This window comes from Myotis daubentonii, chromosome 7 (assembly GCF_963259705.1).
Source record: "Myotis daubentonii chromosome 7, mMyoDau2.1, whole genome shotgun sequence".
Taxonomy (NCBI): Eukaryota; Metazoa; Chordata; class Mammalia; order Chiroptera; family Vespertilionidae; genus Myotis; species Myotis daubentonii.
In genome coordinates, this window is record NC_081846.1 from 82,428,134 (window position 1) to 82,449,936 (window position 21,803).

General features: G+C 37.5%; 1 protein-coding gene across 2 annotated transcripts in view; it reads left to right on the plus strand.

The window, feature by feature from the left end:
- The window catches only part of DPP10 (dipeptidyl peptidase like 10), a 637,668-nt gene that overhangs the window by 300,199 nt on the left and 315,666 nt on the right, over positions 1–21,803 (plus strand). For both annotated transcript variants that reach the window (XM_059704650.1, XM_059704651.1), the window contains exon 5: positions 18,552–18,626. In XM_059704650.1, the coding sequence (XP_059560633.1) occupies positions 18,552–18,626 (75 nt within the window). The remainder of the gene's footprint in view (positions 1–18,551; positions 18,627–21,803) is intronic.

Consider the following 21,803-nt stretch of genomic DNA (forward strand, 5'->3'; position numbering starts at 1 on the left):
TAAAATGAAAACTTTAATTTCAAAAACGTCAATAAATTGTTGACATAATTAATGAAGTTTTTATTGGTTAAGAAATCCAGAAATATGTAAGCTTATTCAAAGGTATGTTTTACTATATTTTGATTAAGTAGTTATGATGCATTATTTACATCTTTAATTAAAATTCTTCCCAGTTTATGAATCTCTTAGGAGAAGAGGCTAACCAAACTTCGGTCAAATTTGTGTCTTCACTGATTAGAGTAATGGTAGCATAGTACAAGTTAGACACCTAGTGCACATTTTAGAAATTAATCATATTTATTTTCTTTTTCACACACCATTATTTATTTAAATACTTGATTCAGCCTAAGCTGGTTTTGCTCAGTGGATAGAGTGTCGGCTTGTAGTCCGAAGGGTCCTGGGTTGGATTCCAGTCAAGGGCACGTACATGAGTTGCAGGTTCCTCCCCGGCCTGGGCCCTGGTGCAGACTCATGCAGGAGACAACCAATCCATGTGTTTCTCTCACATTGATATTTCTCTCTGTCTTTCCCTCTTTCTTCAACTCTCTCTAAAAATCAATGGAAAAATATTCTCAGGTGAGGATTAAAATAAAATAAAATAAATAAGTATTTGATTCAGAGGAGCCCATGAGAAAGTGTTGGAGAAAAAAAAGAAAGAAATACAATTTCCTCTCTTAAATTTGAATCAACTGCAAAAAAAAAAGTAATTTCTATATCAAAATAATAATTATTTTCCCACTCACTGAAGATATGAGCCCATCAGATTGCAAGCAAGCAAAGAGATCCTGGGATTTGAAATGAATAATACTTATCTTTAGCAAAGCTCAAAGGACAAGAAATTACTTGATTCTTTATAACCTAGCTTTGTTACTTTCAAAGATCATTAATGTGTAGGATATTCAAATATAAGTGCAATAAAAAGCTTCTCTTCATCCTCAAATGTCTTCATTGCTTAGTTGATACTGAGAGAAGTGTTTCTCAAGCATTAGTCAGTAAAATCTATTCATCTGTTAATCAACTGACACTTATATGATAAGTAAAATGACTTTTGTAATTGATATTTTTTTCTAATTTATGGCTAATGGGAAAATCAGAGCTGAATTAAGGTTTACTTTTAATAATTGGGAAATAAATTACAGTGTGGAAATTACACTAACTCCTGACCGTATCACACTACTATTGAATTTTGTGGGGGGTTTTCTTTTCCCTCTCAAGAACTTTATTGCAATATATTTCACATACCATAATTTTCACTCATTCAAAGTGGTTTTTAGTATATTCACAGAAATGTGCAACCATCACTGCAACCTAATTTCAAAACATTTTCTAAGGCCCCAAAAGAAACCTGTATAGGAGTAGGCTGTCTCCACCTCTGCCTTCTCCTCTCTATAGTCCCAGGCAACTACTAATTTACTTTGCATCATTGTGGATTTGAATATTCTGTACCTTTCAGATCAATGAAATCTAATATACATGTTATTTACCACTGTCTTTATTCAGTTAGCATGTGTCCAAAGTTCATCTATGTTTTAGGATACATCAATACCTCCTTCTATTTTATTGCTAAATAATATTCCAGTATACTGATATACCACATTTGTTTATCCATTCATTACTTAATGGTCATTTGGGGCAGTTTGCTTCTGAGCTATTATGAATAATGCTGCTACAAACATTTGTATGCAAGTTTTTATAGACACATGTTTTCATTCCTGTTGACATATTTCCAGTCTTGAGGGAAATTCTAGGTCATATGGTAACCGTACAGTTAGCATTTTGAACAACTGTGATATTTTCCAAAGCAATCTCAAATATTTACCTTTCTTCCAGCAGTAAAAGAAGAATCAGATTTCTTCACATCCTTGCTAATGCCTGTTCTTGTCTTTTCATTTTTGCCATCTCAGTGTATGTAAAGTGGTCTCTCATTTTGTCTTTGACTTGTATTTTCTTAATTTATTAATGATTGTTGAGCATCTTTTCATGTGCTTATTGACCATGTGTATTTTTGTTGAAGAAATTTATTTACGTTAAAATTCTTTGTCCATTATTTTAATTGGGCTCTTTGTCTCTTTATTGTTGAATTTAAGTGTTCTTCATATATCCAAGATTCAAGTTCCCTGTTAAATTAATTTTGATGAAGTCAAGTTTATCTATATATTTTTTCTTATCTATTTTGTTGTTAATCTAAGAAAATGTTGCCTAGCTCAAGGTCATGAATATTTATTCATATTTTTTTCTAAGAGTATTATTTGCTCTCACATTTAGTTCCATGATTCATTTTGCATTACTTTTGTATATATATATAGAGACTCCAGATTTATTCTTCTGAATATAGACATTTAGTTGTCCATGCAGCACAATTTGCAAAGATTACTCTTTCCCAATTGAATGGTTCTGCTATCAGAGACAATGGTTCCTGGTCTTCCCCTGTTGCGAGTGGGAGAAGGGTCCTTGCAATATCCCAAGAAAAGGAATTTTCTGAGACTTGCAAAGGGGGATGTGATATGGTAGAAAGAAAGCTTTATTTTCATGGAATTACATCCCTGGTTTCCCAAAGTCCCATTTCGCTTAGTCCAGTCATAAAAGAAGTGTAGTGGGGTTTCAGTAGAGGTAAGTCAGAGCCAATGTCCCCAGTTTCGATTCCATGTTGGAGCAGAGTCAGTACAGCATAGGCTAGTTGCGGTCCATTAGTCCACTGTGTGTGCAGGTCCCTATAGATATGGGCCACATGGGAGAATGCCAGGAAGCCACGCATGAGCCATGAGCCAAGCCTGCCAAGAGGAACCAAGAGAGTGAACTTCCTTGTTCAGGCGATTATATATCCCAGATTTTCCTTGCGCTTGCAGTGGCCACACCAATTATGTTCAACCACCTCTGTCCCCAGGTGTGATTGACAGACAAGTATCTTCCCTATGTCATCCCAGCATTACTGGGCATGTGTCTGTTTCCCTTTGTTGGAACCCCGGAGAGTGTAAAGTTGTAGCTTCCTGGTGAAGTTGCCCAAATGACATGGCTATGTCTGGCCTTCCCTTTTCTCCCTTCCTATTATTAATAACCAATTCATTATAACAGTATCATTTTTGGCAATCTTATCATATATCAGTTGACCACAAATGTCTGGATTTATTTCTAGACTCTTTATTCTATTGATCTAATTCCATTTTTTGTCTGTTAGAGCCTCTTGGCTTATAATGTTATTCAAGTATTTTCTTTCTTTCCCTCTTCCTTCCTTCCTTCCTTCCTTCCTTCCTTCCTTCCTTCCTTCCTTCCTTCCTTCCTTCCTTCCTTCCTCCCTCCCTCCCTCCCTCCCTCCCTCCCCCCCTCCCTCCCTCCCTCCCTCCTCCTTCTTTCTTTCTTTCTTTCTTTCTTTCTTTCTTTCTTTCTTTCTTTCTTTCTTTCTTTCTTTCTTTCTTTCTTTCTTTCTTTCTTTCTTTCTTCTTTCTTTCTTTCTTTCTTTCTTTTCTTTCTTCCTTTCTCCCTTCTTCCCCTTTTTCGTTCTTTCTTTTTCTGCTGATCTTTACCTAGTTGGTCTATTCATTAGGGTTATGACATTTTCAATTATTGTTGTTGAATTGTCCACTTTTCCCTTCAACTTTGTCAAATTTTGCTTCAAGTATTGTGGGGCACTGTTAGTAGGTGCATATATGTTTATAATTGGTATTTTTTAAAAATGGAAATACTATACAAAGGTGTTCCAACATGTCATGTCCCCACACATCTTTCTCTTTCGCACTATCATTGTCATACAGGTTATATCTTTATATAGTACTAGAGGCCTGGTGCATGGATTCATGCATGGGTGGGGGGTCCCTCAGCCTGGCCTGCACCCTCTCGCAATCCGGAATCCTTCAGGGTATGTCCAACTGCTGGTTTGGGCCTGCGGGGATGGGGCCTAAATCGGCAGTTGGACATCCCCTGAGCGATGTAGCAGTGCGCCAAGTGGCAGGCAGCCAGGGAAGAACCCAAGCTGGGGCCACGTCGCTCATGCTCATCCTGGCCCCTTGCACCTGCCGCTGCCTCTAGGTAGCACTGCTGTGGAGTCCAGAGAGGCTCCCGCTGCCGCAGCTGCACTCACCAGCCATGAGCCCAGCTTCTGGCTGAGTGGCGATCCCCCTGTGAAAGTGCATTGACCACCAGGGGGCAGCTCCTGTGTTGAGCACCTGCCCCCTGGTGGTCAGTGCGCATCATAGTGACTGGTCAACCTGTCGTTTCGGCCATTTCATCATAATGGTCACTTACACTTATATATAGATAGATAATCCTACCTACATAATTTTGTAATTGTTTATAAGCTGTCTTCTAAAAAGGATAGATGTTACAAAGTGCTTTTTATAATATCTATGTAGTTATCTTTACAGGGCCACTATATTTCTATAAGTGGCTTTAGGTTATAGTCTAGTATCCTTGCGTTTCAGCCTGAAGGATTTCTTTAGTGTTTCTTGCAGGACAGGTCCCATAGCAACAAATGCTCTCTGTTTTTGTTTATCCAGAAGGGCTTAATTGCTTCTCGATATTTGAAGGAGAGTTTAGCTCAATATGAAAATCTTTGTTGGCAGTCTTTTTTTTTTTCAGTATTTTGAATATGTCATTTTGTCTCTAACATCTGTGGTTTCTTCAGAGAAATTACCTGTTTATCTTACTGAGGATCCCTTGTATGTGATGTCATTTTTCTCTTGTCATTTTCGAGGTTTCCTCTTTGTCTTTGTTGTCAATTTGACTATGATGAGTTTCAGGAGGATGTTTTTGAATGTGTTCTGCTTGGAATTTGTTGAGCTTCTGGATATGTACATTAACATTTTTTAACAAATTGAAAAAAATTGAGTCATTATTTTTTGAAAAATGTTTCTTTTTCTCTTATTATTCACTCCATATGTTTACATACATATCGTATGATACATTCAGTTTTACTAAAATTTGAAGGTGTATAAGTGATTTTCCAATTAATATCAGTAAGTATAATAGTTTATTTTTACTTTAATTGAATAATTTTCTTTCTTCCTTTCTCTATTTTTCTTTTTTAGGTAATATGTAGCTTGTTTTAATTAAGTAATTGCCACTATACAGCCATTAGTACAGATAATTATTGGTTAAGGTAATTACATGAATTATGAGAAACTGTTATAAAAATCCTAACCTTCTATCATCTCTATCATCTGACATTATGAACCTTTTCATACTACTTCAGACTTTTGGACTACCTAAAATAGAATCTCTTTTATTTATTCTACTTTTAAAATGTCATTCAGAATGCATATATTCAGAATCTATTTTTATTAGGGCATTGATGATGATTGTGAATGAACTTACTTAACCAGCATTAAAAGAAAACCTAGAAAAAATATGTCTGTTTTATATTATTGTTTTAAAAAATATTAAGGAAGAAAAATATCTGAGATGATATATAATTGCGTCATAATTTTAGATAGCATATTATGATAATATATGCATTTCTACCTAAAAAAAGAGGTAGAATTATATTTAATGCCAAATGAGAAAATATACGCACATCATTATACCCAGACACTACTATGCCAGTACTTATTGTAGAAGAAAATTGCTTAGAATCATATTATATTCTTTATAAAATAAATATTCAATACAAATTTAATTCATACATATACACAGAGTAATCTTTCATCTTTATATATACCCTTATATAGTAATTCTTTCTAAAAAACAAGGCAAACAAATTTACATTGTAATTATTCTTCATTAGGAAAGCAAACATTTACATTTATTTTTATAAGTACTAAATAAATCAGAGCTTTATTGTTAAATTTTATTTATAAAATATATGGCTTTCTTCTTTTTTTTATCCTTGATTATGTCCCACTCTATCCATAATTTATATGTCCTATAAATTATTAACATTAATTGATATTTCATAAAATATAGTAAAATTAAGAATATAAATAGTTTTATTAATCTCCCTCATTGCCATTTTTAAGAACAGAATACTAAAACATATACTTAAAAAATATAAAGACTGTATTGAAATATCTGACATGAAAGTCACTAGCCACAAGTGGCTATTAACATTTATTGCTAAAATAATTAAATTACATAAAATTGAGAATTAAATTTTTTAGTCACACCAGCCACATTTCAATGTTAGGTGGATAAATGAAACCAGTGGTTACCACATTGGAAATGTACACACAAAGCATTTGTGGTTTCACAGAAAATTCTATTGGACACAGCCTGTACGCACGCATATATAATGAAAACAAAAGTTTCCCTCCATATCACTCCATACTCCTTTTGAAGATAGTATGTCCATATGTGTACCAGTAAAATATTCTCCAAAAATATGTCTGTATGTCTTGTCAATTTGTACATAAGCAATATATATAAAATATATACACTCAAGTGTGTTTGTGTGTGTGTGTTTAATTTCAACAGTATGGGTGGTCTACACTTTTTATCCACATAAATAATGTAAATTGAAGATCTTTTTATATGAACCCTTTTGTTTTCCAATAATATCATTCAATGACTATGTAGAATTTCCTTGAACTACTATTTATTTATTTTCTATTATATACCTGCAAGTATACTAGGCAACCTCTTTTGAAATATACTTGTGTGCTAAATTCATAGCAGCAGTTTTGTTGGATCAAAGGAGAGGTCAATTTGAAAATTAATAGACTGTATCAAATTGTATTAATCAGGTCCACCAATAGTGTTTGCTTTCGCCTATTAGTCTACTCTTTCTATCATTGAGTATTGTCAACATTTTAATTATTATCAATTTGGCTGATGAAAAATGACACTTAATTGTTATATTGATGTGCAGTTATCTAATTTTGAGTGAAATTAAGCATCATCTTGTTATATGTGCATTGGCAATTGGTTCATATTTCATCTATGAGTTTCTTTGCATAAGCTTCTAAGATTAGGACTTAGCAAGAGATTTTCATGAGCAGCAATATTTTTCCTTTAAATATTTCTACTTAGCTTGAACCTTAATGGAATTATTCATTCACCACCATTTGTTAAGTTCAATGAAAAGATTTTTTTGTATTTCAAATCTCTTACTAGATCTGTATCTATTGTTAACAGGTGGAATAAGGAATGAATGATGATTGTTAGGGAAGGTGGAACAATATGAGGAGTTGTGAGTAATTATATATAATGAACCCATTCAGATGTAAATACCTACCTAATAAAGGATAGAGGGAATATTTTCCCCAAAAGGTATTAGAAATGTACCCCTTAAAATTCTCCTCAGTATTTCAAGTGAAATAAACTAATACAAGGGAGGAAAAATAATAACATGTAAACTGAACACCTTTTGCTTTAGACTTAATGCAATCTCCATCTGGACATTGAAAAATGTGCAGAAAATGGATTGATCTTAGCATTTCATTAAAGTATTGAAACTCTTCATGAACTTTTCTTAGAAAGGGAACAATACAAGAAATGACTTTTGGCTTTGGGCCATTCAAATGCAAGGTTAGTAACAATTCAACTCTTAAACTAATTCACTTGGAAATTATTTTCATTGTCATTCCATTGGATTTGACTTTCTTTCCCCAACATAATGTGCTGGGCCACCAGAGAGTAAATGTGAAATTACTTTTTTTCCTTTTTATCATGCATGTGCCCTTGACTGGAATCGAACCAGGGACCGTTCAGGCCACAGGCAGACGCTCTATCCACTGAGCCAAATCAACTAGGGCTGGAGAATCTCTTTATTATGCATCCTGAACATAGGGGTGATAGTCCACCTGTTAAAAACTCAAAAATAATGAGTTCAATGCTAAAAACCTGACCATTGTAATTCTCTGGCTTTTCAAATGACTTTCATATTCAGAATCTTAATTTTTATATCTTGTGGTTTGCATCATATATCTATTATAATCTCATTAAAATTAGAGTGTGCAGATAATTTAGCAAACTAAATAATTCCAAGTAGTAAATACTAAAGGCATGGTGAGCCCAGCTGGCATGGCTCATTGGTTGAGTGTTGACCTATGAACCAGGAGGTCATGGTTCTATTCCCAGTTAGGGTACATGCTCAGGTTGCAGGGTCGATCCCCATCTCCAATGTAGGGCATGCAAGAGGCAGCCAATCAATGATTCTCTCTCATCATTGTTTCTATTTCCCCTCCCTTCCTCTCTGAAATCAATAAAAATATACTTTAAAAATAAGTAAATAAAGGCATGGGGAAAGCATTACTTAACTGGAAAATGTTAATGTAATTAATGTAAAAAAAGAAAAAGGTCATCAAATTTAATTGATAAATGACAAAAAGATGTAAACAGATATTTTTTTTTACAAAAAAAACCCTATTATTGATAAATAAGTAGATAGATGCTTAACATAACTTATACATTAAAAGTTGGTGGTCAAAAAGGAGATAATGTTTTGCCCCTATCTCACTGGCAAAACTTAACTCTGAAATTATCAAGAATTGGAAAGAATGTGAAGAGCAGGGCCCCTTACACATTGTTAGCAGGAGTGTAATTGTGTTTTTACTTTTGGGAAGATGCTGTCCTTAGTCTGTGAAGTAGAACATTCACATGTCCTGCTATCCACATGTCTCACCCTAGATAAATACCATATGATGATGGTTGCACATGTGCATCAGAAAACTCTACTTATACATATTCATATACATATATATCAAACTGAGTTATTTATATATATGTGCATATATATGTGTATATATTTTTGCCTATGTAACATAATGTTTAATCTTAGTTGGCCTTGAACTTGTAAAAGAGGCATTGGGCAGTCCATGATCATCTTCTTTTTCCTTTGTAACTTGGCATTCTGTTACTGATTTATGCATATTTGCATTTAACTCTAATTCACATACATTCATGACTACTATAGGATACTAGAGGCCCAGTGCATGAATCTATGCACGTGTGGGGTCCCTCCAGCCAATTGGGGCTGGCGAGCCAGGGGGAAGGACTGCAGGAGGTTGACCGACCACAGGAAGTTAGCTGTGGGAATGCACTGACCACCAGGGGGCAGTTCCCCCTGGTGGTCAGTGTGCATAATACCTACCAGTCGGTCATCCAGTCGTAACAGTTGCTTAGGCTTTTATATATGTAGATTCCAGTCACTTCATTTTATTTTCAAGGCTATATGGTTTGTTATTACTTCCATTATTTACAATATATCTGTTGTTTATCTGATATTAAAATTGGCCTGGCCAGCATGGCTCAGTGGTTGGGTGCTGACCTGTGAGCTAGTAGGTCACAATTCAATTCCCAGTCAGGGTACATGCCTGGGTTGTAGGCTCAATCCCCAGTGGGGAGCGTGCAGGAGGCATCCGATCCATGATTCTCTCTCGTCTTTGATGTTTCTCTCTCTCTCTCTCTCTCTCTCTCTCCCCCCTTCCTCTCTGAAATCAATAAAAATTATTTTAAATAAGTAAGTAAGTAAATAAATAAATAAAATTGTACTAGCCCTCCTATATTTTTATTTGCTAAATTTATTGTGAATGGCATTATTTCAAAAGACAAGTTGGATGTGAGGGCGATCTGGCTGCGACATCTGTCACCCCATTGATCGCCAGGGTTGATTCGGCTGATCTGGCTGGCTAGGCGGGTGTCCCCCTCCTCCCTCACCGATCCATGTGCGTCCCTCCCGAAGCTGCGCGCTCGGTCGAAGAGGACGACCTTCCCCCCCCTTCCCCCCCAGGAGAGGACCGGTCTTCGGTCAAGGGTATACGAGTAGCTGCGCTCCCCTGCTAGAACCTCCAAACAAGCTCTCAAAAGACAAGTTATAATTAATCTAATTCTATGTGCCCAAGGTCCATTAAGATAAAAAAAAACACTAATAACTGTATATATATATATATATATATATATATATATATATATATATATATATAATTTTATCAAAGATAGACAATAAACACATAGATAGTAAACATGGTATTAGTGGGTAACATACCAGAATATGTCAAATCTGTAACAAATAAGATTCATTTTCGTTACTAACTGTGCCGCACCAGCACGGCCAAGGGTGAACCTGAGGAGGGGCTGTGAAGGATTGGAGAAAAGACAGACAAGATAATACAGCTGGGGCCTGGTGGATCTCCCATGCCTGGATGAGGACACAAAAGACCAGCCTGCAAGTGGATGCTTTATTTTATAGTCTGATTAAAACAAGGGTAGATTAACATGTATACAAATGTTCTTATTTTGGCAACACTTGCTGCACCTTCCACAGCCCATTAGCTACTTAGGAAGGAATTAGGGAGAGCTACAAGGTCAGGCTTAATTATTCTAGGAGAGCTCTTCCCTCCAGGCTGGGACTTGTTTGTGGCCCTGCCACAGGTCAACCTGAGGCTTGACACTAGAGCCGCTCCCTACAACTAACCTCTGCTTTATTTTGAGGGAATTATTAGTTGTTGCTTGGGCTGACCAGCAGCCCCTGGATGACAGATGAACAGATTACTCCGACCCAGTCTGACTAAGGGGGAGAGGACTAAGGGAAGGCCTGACTGACAGCAGCCAGGCAGCCTCAGTTGCCTGCCTCGTTAGTCTTTTATTGGAATTTTTATCTTTAGATGCAATCAGTAGGGTGAGTAATCTTGGGAGGACACATGTGTTTACGTTGTCCTCTAGGCAAGGGCATCCAGGGATTAAGCATAAGGATTCCAGGAAACACCCAGAGCCTGCACATGCACAGACTTATTTGGTAAGGTCAAAGGACTATTAGGGCACCATCTTCGACACTCCCCTGTCTTTCCTAAGTCGGAATTCTGATAAACAGGGCAGGCGGCCTTCCACACACTTCCCTTTTCTCAGAATGTCCTCCTTACAACTTTCCAACCAAGTTTCTTGTGCTCCCCAACAAGTTGTCATGCTAAACTAATCATGTCATACCAACTTTAAATGGGCTCTGACCATAGAAAACACTTTCAATTTTATTTTCATAAAGCAATATTGGTAATTATGTTTTCACTTCTTTTTAAAAATACAGGGATTGCAAGGTTCTCAGTTGCCATCTTCTCACCTATGCCAGAAATAAAATCATATTACTGACATACATGCTTAAACTATGCATATCACATTTTAACTCTATTATTTAAGTCTATGAAATCATACTCTCTAATATTTACTTGATGGAGTCTTAACTTGTAAGCATTATACAGAATGCATTATATTAAGCCATGATGAAAAAAACTTATCCTGAAACTCTAATGTGAAATTTTTTTAGGACTTCCCTAATTTTTAATTTCTTCATATAGGGTATAGTCTTTACTGCTGCTGTACCTGAATGTAACAGCATCATTTAAGAGGAAATGTTTTAAATATGATGAGAAATCATTAAAACAATTTTAAGAATCAGTAGACTAGAAAAGAACTGAACTTCAAAGAAATTATTTGCATAATATGCAATTTGCAATATCCTTTTTCTTTCTTCAGCAAATTTTTTCTAATTTATTGACTTTTTGGGGTGGAAATATATTAATGTTCTCCTCAAAGTCACCTTGTCTGCCCCCCTTTTAAAAAGTTAATAGAATTCAGAGTTCATTAGTTTTCACTTTCTATTAAAAATAAAAATTGTTTTTTAAATGTTTTAGTGTATGGCCTATGAACCAAATCGATAAACTATTAATATGGCTGTTCACATTTATTGAGTAAGAAAGATATATGTGAACCAGTCTACATATGTTAGTAGGTACTGATTCAATAATCTTAAACACTACTGACTTGTACCAGAGCATTTACTGCAGTTTTTTTTTTAATATTCTAATATCAATAAAATGCCTGGTGCCAAGAAAAAATGATAAGCCATATACTATGTTTATACAAAGTAAATGTTGTAGGTTTTACAAAGAAATATCATTCAAGCACTATACTAAGTAATTAGGCAGTTAAGAAAAGAGAACATGGAAAGAAAAATGAATAAAACATTTGACTTTAAAATTCCTTGTATATAAACACAGTTATGGCTTTGTTTAGAGCTATACACTAGTAACAATCTACTTGCCTCTTCTCCTTTCCTTTTATTTGAAGCCAGGCAGAGAAAGAGAGCTCATCTTTGGAATACACCATGCCTTCTTTTCTGGCTTCTCTTGATCACCTTTTCCTCTTTATCCACTGCAGAGTAACTATTGCCCCTGTCCCCATCGCCTTAAGTAAAAGTGGCTTTCTAAAACTCTTCCTGGGGTCAGCTTTAGCTCAAGCGGTTACTTCGGATTCTGCTTGTTGCAGACACATAAAACCCTTCCTTATGCTTACTTTATGACCATGTATAGACTGCACTCTAAAAGAAACATAAGTCAGTCCAAGAAAGACAAGTATCACATGATCTCACTCATGTGGAATCTAAGTAACAAAATAAACTGACAAATGGAGTGGATCCAGAAACATGGAAGCAGGGAACATTGTGTGGAATCTCAGAAGGAAGGTGGGGGAGGGTGGGTGGGTGGGAGGTAATCAACCAAGGACCTTGTATACATATATGCATGGCCAATGGCACAGACAGTGGGGCTGTGAGCGTCTGGGGTGGAGGGTGGGGGTAAGCTGGAGGGAGTCAATGGGGAGAAAAGAGGGGACATATGTAATACTTTAAGCAATAAAGGATTATTAAAAATAATAAAATAAAATAAACATATTCATAATATATACTTAATCACATATTTGAAAAGTTAATATTTTACCTTTCTAGAATAAGAGATGCCTTTTCTAAAATTTTTTTCAGGTATCAATCAATTAAAAATGAAATTAGATAATGAGGGAAGTTATAGCCAAATAAGTTAAATGTAAAATGTGTGTGTGTTGGAATTCAGTTCCTCCTTTATCTTCGGCTCCACTATGCCAACTATTGGTCCAAGCCTCTCTTCCAGGGGCTGGACCTTCTTGGATGCCAGGTGGTAGATGGAGAAACCATGAGAAGTTGTAGGTGTATGAGAGAATCTTTATTGTAGGAGCCATTGGCCAAGTAGCCTTTGCTAACAAGGAGCCACTAGATAAAACAGCTCTTCAAAGCAAAGTCCCATATACCGCACACCAGCTAGGTAACAATACATCTTTCCTACTAAGCAATAGCCTCCTATGTAGGAGCTAGTGATATAGGAGCCATCCTTAAAGCTATAACCTCATCAAGCAGCCCCTCCAGCCATCATCTGAGCTGCCTCCCTAAGTAGCTGCATCTGAACTGGCTACTTGCTTGCCAGTATCATATTTTATACTACTAGACAAAAGAAGGTTTTTGCCAAATAGTGACCTCAGTGACACTCTTTTGGGTTATAGAAGGGCATGCTTGCGCAGTGCATAGATCGCTGCATCCTTGCTTTGCACCTGCATATAGCAACTCAACCTTGAACACTTTGATTAAGATTCTCATGCTCAGAGTGGCCTTGGATATCTGGCATACTCTGAATATTCTAACTGACTTTGAGCATCCAGTGTATTCTGAATAGAGTCCACACAGTGTGTGTGTATTTGTGAGAGAGAGAGAGAGAGAGAGAGAGAGAGAGAGAGAGAGAGAGAGAGAGTTTTGTGGGGTGGAAGTGGAGAGAGCAGGAAGAAAAGACCATAGGACCCACTAAGACCTATCTTCTTGCTTTCATCATTCTCTAACTATTGAAAATATGCCCACTTACACTTTAAGGCTTAGAGAATTACCCAGCTGAAGTGTTTGGACTAGTATATTTTGGGGGGCTGGAGAGTAAATAGAGATGTCTTTATATATTTTTATCACCAGCTTCTTACAAGATCTAGAACAATACTGACCTCAACTACACAGCTTCTGTGCTTCTGCTGTTTATCTGAATTAAGGCAACTAAGTCCTTCTTACCAAATTGTGTTAATGGTAGCCTCATCTTCATTCTTCTCCCTAGCTCAGTCCTTCCTCAGCCGCAAGTCATACAAATGCATATTTTTCATTTTCTGGCACTTCAGACATTTAAGTTTATGTTTAATGATTTCTTGCCATGAACTTTAATGTCTGATATCTTGGAACACTATCATCTTATTTCTTTTTCTAGTTATAATGTTACTGACAAGAGGGAATCATTGCAATGGAGCATCTTAATAGGGACATTACTGTGGCAATAAAAAATGTAAATTGCAATTTCAAACAACCTAGAAGAGCAATCATGAAACAGTGATCAATGATCAGATGAATTGCACATATAATTATATACATGTGAGGTCAGATGAATCATTTGAGCTGAAAAGGACAGGGGAGGGTAATGGGGAGAATTAAAATGATATCTTAAAGAAATGCAATGTGAATAAGGCGCAGGTAGGGTGATGGTATTGCAACAGATGAGCAAGTTGAACAAAAGTATAAGAGAAAGAAAACACACACATTTAAAGGATAAAAGTAATAGTAAGCAATTCTCATAATAACTACAGTGTTACTGAGCATGTTGTTTGAGAGGTTTTGCTCCTGTTATCTGATGAGGGTGGATTTTCATTGGATATAAACTTTCACCTCATACTCCACATAACTGATTAATGATGACACTCCCAGGTAGCTGTCTTCAATTCCAGGCTTTTATACAAAAATCCTGTACATCCCTATGGGTGTTTTTAAGAAACTGGAACCATAACCCATCTAAATTGCACTTGTCTAAATTAACATTTTTCTAAAACAAACAAAAACAGGCCAGCCAGTGTGGCTCCATGGTTGATCACTGACCTATGAACTGGGAGGTCATGATTTGATTCCTGGTCAAGGCACATGCCTGAGTTACAGGCTTGATCCCTGGTAGGGGGCATGCAGGAGGCAGCTGATCAATGATTCTCTCTCATCACTGATGTTTCTTTCTGTCTCCCTATTCCTTCCTCTCTGAAATCAATAAAAACATACTTTCAAAAAACAACCTTTTTTGCTTCTTTCCATCTTACCTTGCTCTAGCAAGATTCACTGCGTAATAAACACTTGAAAAACCCAGAATGTGTTTTATATACATCCTTCTTTCTATCTTCAAATGTAATAATTAAATCCCTTTGTTTTTTGCATATATCCTCTCTCCTCTGTGTACTTGCTTCTCCCTTAATATCTTGAAATCACCTGGTTTTTCATGAGAGCCTCTTAACATGTCTCAGGACCTTAAGATGTCAACAGATCCAACTCATTTTCCACTCATTTACCAGAGTAATTGTTCTAAATTCAAATCTGATTCTGTTGCTTCCTTGCCTTTAAATTTCAGCATTCACCCTAACCGGTTTGGCTCAGTGAATAGAGCGTTGGCCTGCAGACTGAAGGGTCCTGGGTTTGATTCTAGTCAAGGCCATGTACTTTGGTTGCAGGCACATCCCCACTGGGGGTGTGCAGGAGGCAGCTGATCAATGTTTCTCTCTCATCGATGTTTCTAATTCTCTATCCCTCTCCCTCCCTCTCTGTAAAAAATCAATAAAATATATTTTTTAAATTTCAGCATTCATGATAACAGTGATCTGCTCTGCCACATTCATGTAGGTAATAATGCATGTGTTATTAATATCAGCAGGAATCCATGGGGTTGGTCCCCACCTCTCCAGAAATCTTTTCTTTTTATCCTCACCTGAGGATATGTTTTTGATTTTAGAGAGAGAGATGGAGCCGGGGGGGGGGGGGGAAAGGGGGATGTGAGAAAGAAATATCAATCAGTTGCCTCCTGTATGCACTCCAACTGGGGACTGAACCTGCTACCTTTTTGGTGTATTGGATGATGCTCCAACCAATGGAGAACCCAGACAGGGCTCTCTAGGAATCTTTTTAAGTTACTTATGAATTTTGTGGAAGTTATTCTCATAGTGTTGTCTATAATTTTACCAACTGGAAAAAAAAACTCTATCATGAAATGTTTATGTACATTGCCACCAAATATATGAAAAGGATACCATTCTGCATTCTGTTCTTTAAAACCCATATCATCTTCTTTCTTCTTCCTCATTCTTAAATATTTTAAAAAATATTTTTATTGATTTCAGAGAGAGGGAGAGGGAGAAAGAAACATCAGTGATCAGAGAGAATCATTGATCAGCTGCTTCCTGCATGCCCCCTACTGGGGATCAAGCCAGCAACCCAGGCATGTGCCCTGAAGGGGAATCAACCTTGGTTCATGGATCCATGCTCAACCATTGAGCAACACTGTCCAGAACCTTCTCTCATTCTTATGGCTGTTATTGCTTTACCAGAAATTAGCAACTGACAGCCCCTAGGCAGAATCTGCCCCCCACATATATATTTAAAAGTATTGGGCTCATGAGATTCTAAATTAAAACATGATTTCTAGGTTATCTATAAAAACTTGGAACACTAAAAATTCTATATACACTATTCCTGTAAGATAACAATTATTGGGAGCTGAGGGACTCCTGCCTCTTTTAGGCAGCCTTAGTGCTCCATCTATCCTCAATTTGTCCAGGCATCCGAATTCTTCCACTCCATGCCCAGTCCATTAATGCTTTTGGGTGTTGGGCCCCTGCTCTACTGTGGACTTCAGAGAAGCATAGGACTTGTTAGGACTTGCCCGATCTTGCCCAATATGGGATAGAGAAGACTCTAGTAGACTTCGTTTCTCAACTTTGTAACCCTGTCAGTGCCTGCTATGGGGCTTGTCATATTGTGAATGTTCAATAAGTGAGTTTTGGCAGAATAGAATGATATACGCAAAAGCATGCATTTTCTTCTCAACTTGATAAAATGTCTTGTCTTCCTTGTTTAATTGGTTTAGTTAACCACCTGTGTGTTTATTTTTCTCTGTTTATCCTCACCTTGCTTGACTTTAATTGAACATTCTTAGATAGCCAATTTCATGCATTTTAATGTCCTTGGTACCATTTTCAGTGTCAAAAAAAAAAAAATACACCAGTGGGCATCATTGCTAAATATTACCAATAATGACATGTAGATAATATTTTTGCATTCCTTTTTTCAATAGTAATGAAGTGATTAAATATGTAAGTCAGATAACAGCATTATTGGCTACAATGAATTTCCTGAAACCCTAATTTGAAGCCATATAAAATTGACACTCAACCAGACTATATTGATGTCTGTAATTTGGGTGAATGTAGACCCAGGGGTCTCCTGTGGCTGCTAGGAGGAATTAATTTCCCAGCCACAGCAGACGATAACATTAATGGCTTATGCTGGGAGGGATTTGCCGGAGACTTCCAATGTTCCTTGACTAAGCTGCAAGGATGTGTTTCTTACACATGTTATCATCAGCAAGTCTCTTTGCAGCACCAGTGACCTGGGTACCACTCTCTAAATTCAGAGATGGTTCAGCAGCTTGGCCCCTGGAAAGATATTTGGAAAGTTTCCCAGTACATGAGCCCTGCATGAGCTGGAGGCAGGAGAGTGATAATTAATAAAGTGCCAGACTGGATAATTGTGGGATCTATAAAAGATACTAAAGTGTTGTTACCGGAGGCACAGAAGCACCTGTGAACGTGTGAAGTTAATGTGTGTGAGGAACATCACAGGAGAGTGGGTGGGGACTAAGGAGGAGCGCTTCTCTTGAAATAATTCAGACTTCAGACAGGGAAGTTCTTTGGAGGGAGGAGAGAGACACTCCAGCTGGTGGGATAATGCAGGATTTATGAAAGGAATTACTCCTGTATACTTTTGTGATGTGTGTTCCTTTGTGAACTACAGAAAAGTTTAACTGTGGCATTAGAGTTTTCTAATCTTCACAGTACAGAATGATGGCATTGCCCTCTCAACGGATATGCATTCATGTATTTACTTGTTTGTTCATTTGTAATTCTCACCCATGGACATATTCATTGATTTTTAGAGAGGGGGGAAGGGAAGAGAGAGACATTGATGTGTCTCCCTACACATCACCACTGGGACCAGGGATTGAACCCACAACCTGGGTATGTGCCCTAACCTGGAATTGAACCTGTGGCCTTTCTTTATACAGGACAATGCTACAACCAACTGAGCCACACCAGCCAGGGAATGGGGGGAGGGGATCCCTCAGCCTGACCTGAACCCTCTGAAATCTGGGAGCCCTCAGGGGATGTCCTACTGACAGCTTAGGCCCACTCCCTGTCGTTCTCTGCTCTCTGTGAACCTACCTGCCTGTCTGCTTTCTGGCTTGCTGCCATGGCCAAGGGCAAGCAGGGTGCTGGTGTCTGCTCTCACCAAGGGGCAAACAGGGCTGACAGGACCGGACACCAACAGCGGGGCTGAGAGGACTGGGTGCCGCCATCTTGTGGCTATGGGCGCCACCATCTTTGTTGTGGAGTGACAGTTAATTTGCATATTACCCTTTTATTAGATAAGACTAGAGGCCTGGTGCATGAATTTGTGCACAAGTGGGGTCCCCTGGCCAGCCAGAGGGAGGGACTGTGGGAGATTGGCTGGCCAGCCCCCCCATCAGGGACAATTGGGGGGGGCTGCTGACCCGGGGGAGGGGCCGCAAGAGGTTGGCTGGCCGCGTGAGGGACCATGGGAGGTTGGCTGGCCACAGGAGGTTGGCTGTGGGAGCGCACTGACCTCCAGGGGGCTGCTCCTGTGTTGAGCGCCTGCCCCCTGGTGGTCAGTGCATGTCATAGCGATTGGTCGTTTGGTTGTTTGGACGCTTAAGCTTTTATATATATAGATAATTGTTTTGTTTTGTTTATAGGGAACCTTCAAAGCATCAAGACACTCAGTTTCACCAGATTTGAAATATGTTCTTCTGGCATATGATGTCAAACAGGTAAAGAAGTGATCTCCTTTGTTAAACTTTTCCTTGTGATGCAATCAGCTGGCGTTTATAGTTTTCCTTGGTTATCTGCTCACCTAGAGAAAGCTTGGCTTATCTATAGCTGCAGGGTCACTGATGACAATATTGCACAAGAGAAGTTCTTAGGCAATGCCCTTCCACACCTGACTAGCAAGTACCTGGTGCAGTGGTCCTCCAAGTCCATCTCTTTCAGAGGGGAATGCTTCAGGTTAGCTGGTCTGACAATGGGAGATTTTGACCTTTTCAGGATAGCTTTACTCTGTACTTGAATGTTTCATGTGTGTATACACTAGGGACTTTTCTTAATGGCTGTGCCCTGAATGGCAGTGTGGATAGTGGGAAGGGACTGGTGAGAACATTTACTTAAGTTATGGTGAATGTGTTTTTTGGTGGTATTTAAGCATAAGCCTTATGGTTGTAAAAAGTTCTGAAAGTAGGGCAAGCCAAGAAATTAATTCTGAAGAAATAAAATATTCCAATTGCAATTGGGGTTTTATGATTCCATGTCAGCTCCACAGCACAATTAGAGCAGTACCATGGTTGAGTATTTAGTACTTAGATGTAATTCTCACTGTTAAAAAGCAAAGTAAATGTTGAAAAGCCAGTTCAGCAGATTAGTTTCTGTGGAAAATAAGTGATTGGAAATCATTCAAGAAAGTTTTATGTGCTTTAGGACAGACAATAAAAATTTATAGACTTAAGGCAGAAAGCCTCATATAATGCATTGAAAGCTTTTGAGCACATAAAATGTCACAGTTCAGAGGACCTTCTGTTTGATGGTTTTAGTTGTTTGAATTACACATGTGCTATGTTTTTAATGAGTTTATGTTTTTATTTAAAATAAGTAATTTACACTGAAAAAAAAAGTAGAGGAGATTGCAATCAAAGACATTTCTATTCTATGATGCATTCTGGCCTTTTTACCTCAAATTTTGCTTTGTTATCTCTATTTAATTTCATTTTTGAAAACCACATGTAATAGTAGAAAAAATACTTGTTTTTTGTAAATAAAAATATACAACACCCCCAACTTTTTGAAAATAATATTCTTTTTAAACAATTTTAACTGAAAAGTGTTATATTAAACTGATGATAAATATATTTTTGTGTGTTTTTTAATCAGGTCTCAGTAGCTACAGAAATTAAGGCTAAGTGGCATTGGCAGAGGGATTGACACATAAATCAATAAAATGGAATAATGAATCCAGAAATAGTCCCATACAAATAGGCCTAACTGATTTCTGATAAATGTGCAAAAGCAATTAAATGGGAGAAAGATAGTCTTTTCCACAAATGGTTCTGGGGCAACTGGACTTCCATAGGCAAACCATACAAAAATACACTGACCTAAGTCTTACACTATGTAAAAACTCATTATGGCCGAAACCGGTTTGGCTCAGTGGACAGAGCATCGGCCTGCGGACAGAAGGGTCCCAGGTTCGATTCCGGTCAACGGCATGTACCTTGGTTGCGGGCACATCCCCAGTGGGAGATGTGCAGGAGGCAGCTGATCGATGTTTCTCTCTCATCAATGTTTCTAACTCTCTCTATCTCTCTCCCTTCCTCTCTGTAAAAAATCAATAAAATATATTTAAAAAAACTCATTTATGGATTTAAATGTAGAAATGTCAACCAATAAAACTTTTAAGGAAACCCTAGCAGAAAATCTTCAGGATGTATGGCTATAGAAATAGTTCTCACACTACATCAAATTTATAGTGTATACAAAGAAAAAAAGCTTTGTTCTGTGAAAGATGTTGTTATGAAGATCTTATATAATAAAAGCCTAATATGCTAAGTGCACAGTTGACCAGTCAGCCATTCAACCAATCAAAACGTAATATGCTAATGATATGCTAAGATTACTCAACTGCTCGCTATCATGTGCACTGACCACCAGGGGGCAGAAGCTCCGATAAATAGGTTAGCTTGCTACTGGGGTCTGGCTGATTGGGACTGATCAAGATGGGCCAACCCCCCCCCCCGCACCCCCCCCATGAAGTCCTCCTGCAGTCCCTCCCTGCTGGCCAACCTCCTGCGTCCCTCCCTGGCCCTGATCGTGCACTGGTGGGGTCCTTTGGCCTGGCCTGCACCTTCTCACAATCTGGGACACCTCAGGGAATATCAGAGAGCTGGTTTCAGCCTGATCCCACAGGCCAGACTGAGGGACCCCACTGGTGCATGAATTTGAGCACTGGGTCTCTAGTTAAAATGTAAGGTACAGACTGGAATAGAATACTTGCAATTCAGATATTCAACAAAGGATTAATACCTAGAATATATCAAACTATCAAACGCAAGAATTACAAATATATATATATATATATATATATATATATATATATATATATTCAGAAAACGGGCAAAGACATGAATCATTTCATTGAAGAGGACATACAGATGCAAATAATAACATAAAAAAGCAGTTAACATCATTAGCCATTAAATAAATGCAAATTAAAACAAGAAAGGTTGACGCTAGCCTCATATCAGAATGGCTAAAATAAAATAAAAATGATTACACCAAATGATGACCAGCATTCAGGGAAACTGGATCAATCATACATTGCTGTTGGGAATGTAATAATGGTAGGGCTGCTCTGGAATATAATGTATAAAATTAGGTTAACTTTGAATACTTGAGCAAAATATGTCAAGATTATATGAGAATATAATTAATACCAAAAATGTAAATTAATATATTAAGAAAATCTTAATATTGGCTATCTCTCTTCTTTGTGTTTTTTTTTGTTGTTTGTTTAATTTCAGGAAAAATAGTTTATGATAATCAGTACTGTATTATTTTAATAAGAAAAAATGATCAAACTAAATTTCACAATCTTATTTCACTTCATTTATTATTCATTCTATTTATTCATCAACTGTTAGGTGTACACAAGTGGAACAGACATTGTGTAAGTTTGTGTGTGTGTGTGTGTGTGTGTGTGTGAATCAGCTCATTTAAGAAATATAGACTCAGGTAGAAGTAATATGACCAAACGTATCTACCACATACAAGGTTGGAGAGGGAAGTATACACTAGAGTCTAGACTTTGAAGGTCAAATGAGGCCAGACAAAGGAAAAACATTCCAGGTGTGAAGATAACATGGGACTTCATGGGAGGAGCCTTGTCTTTGAGGGATAGCAGT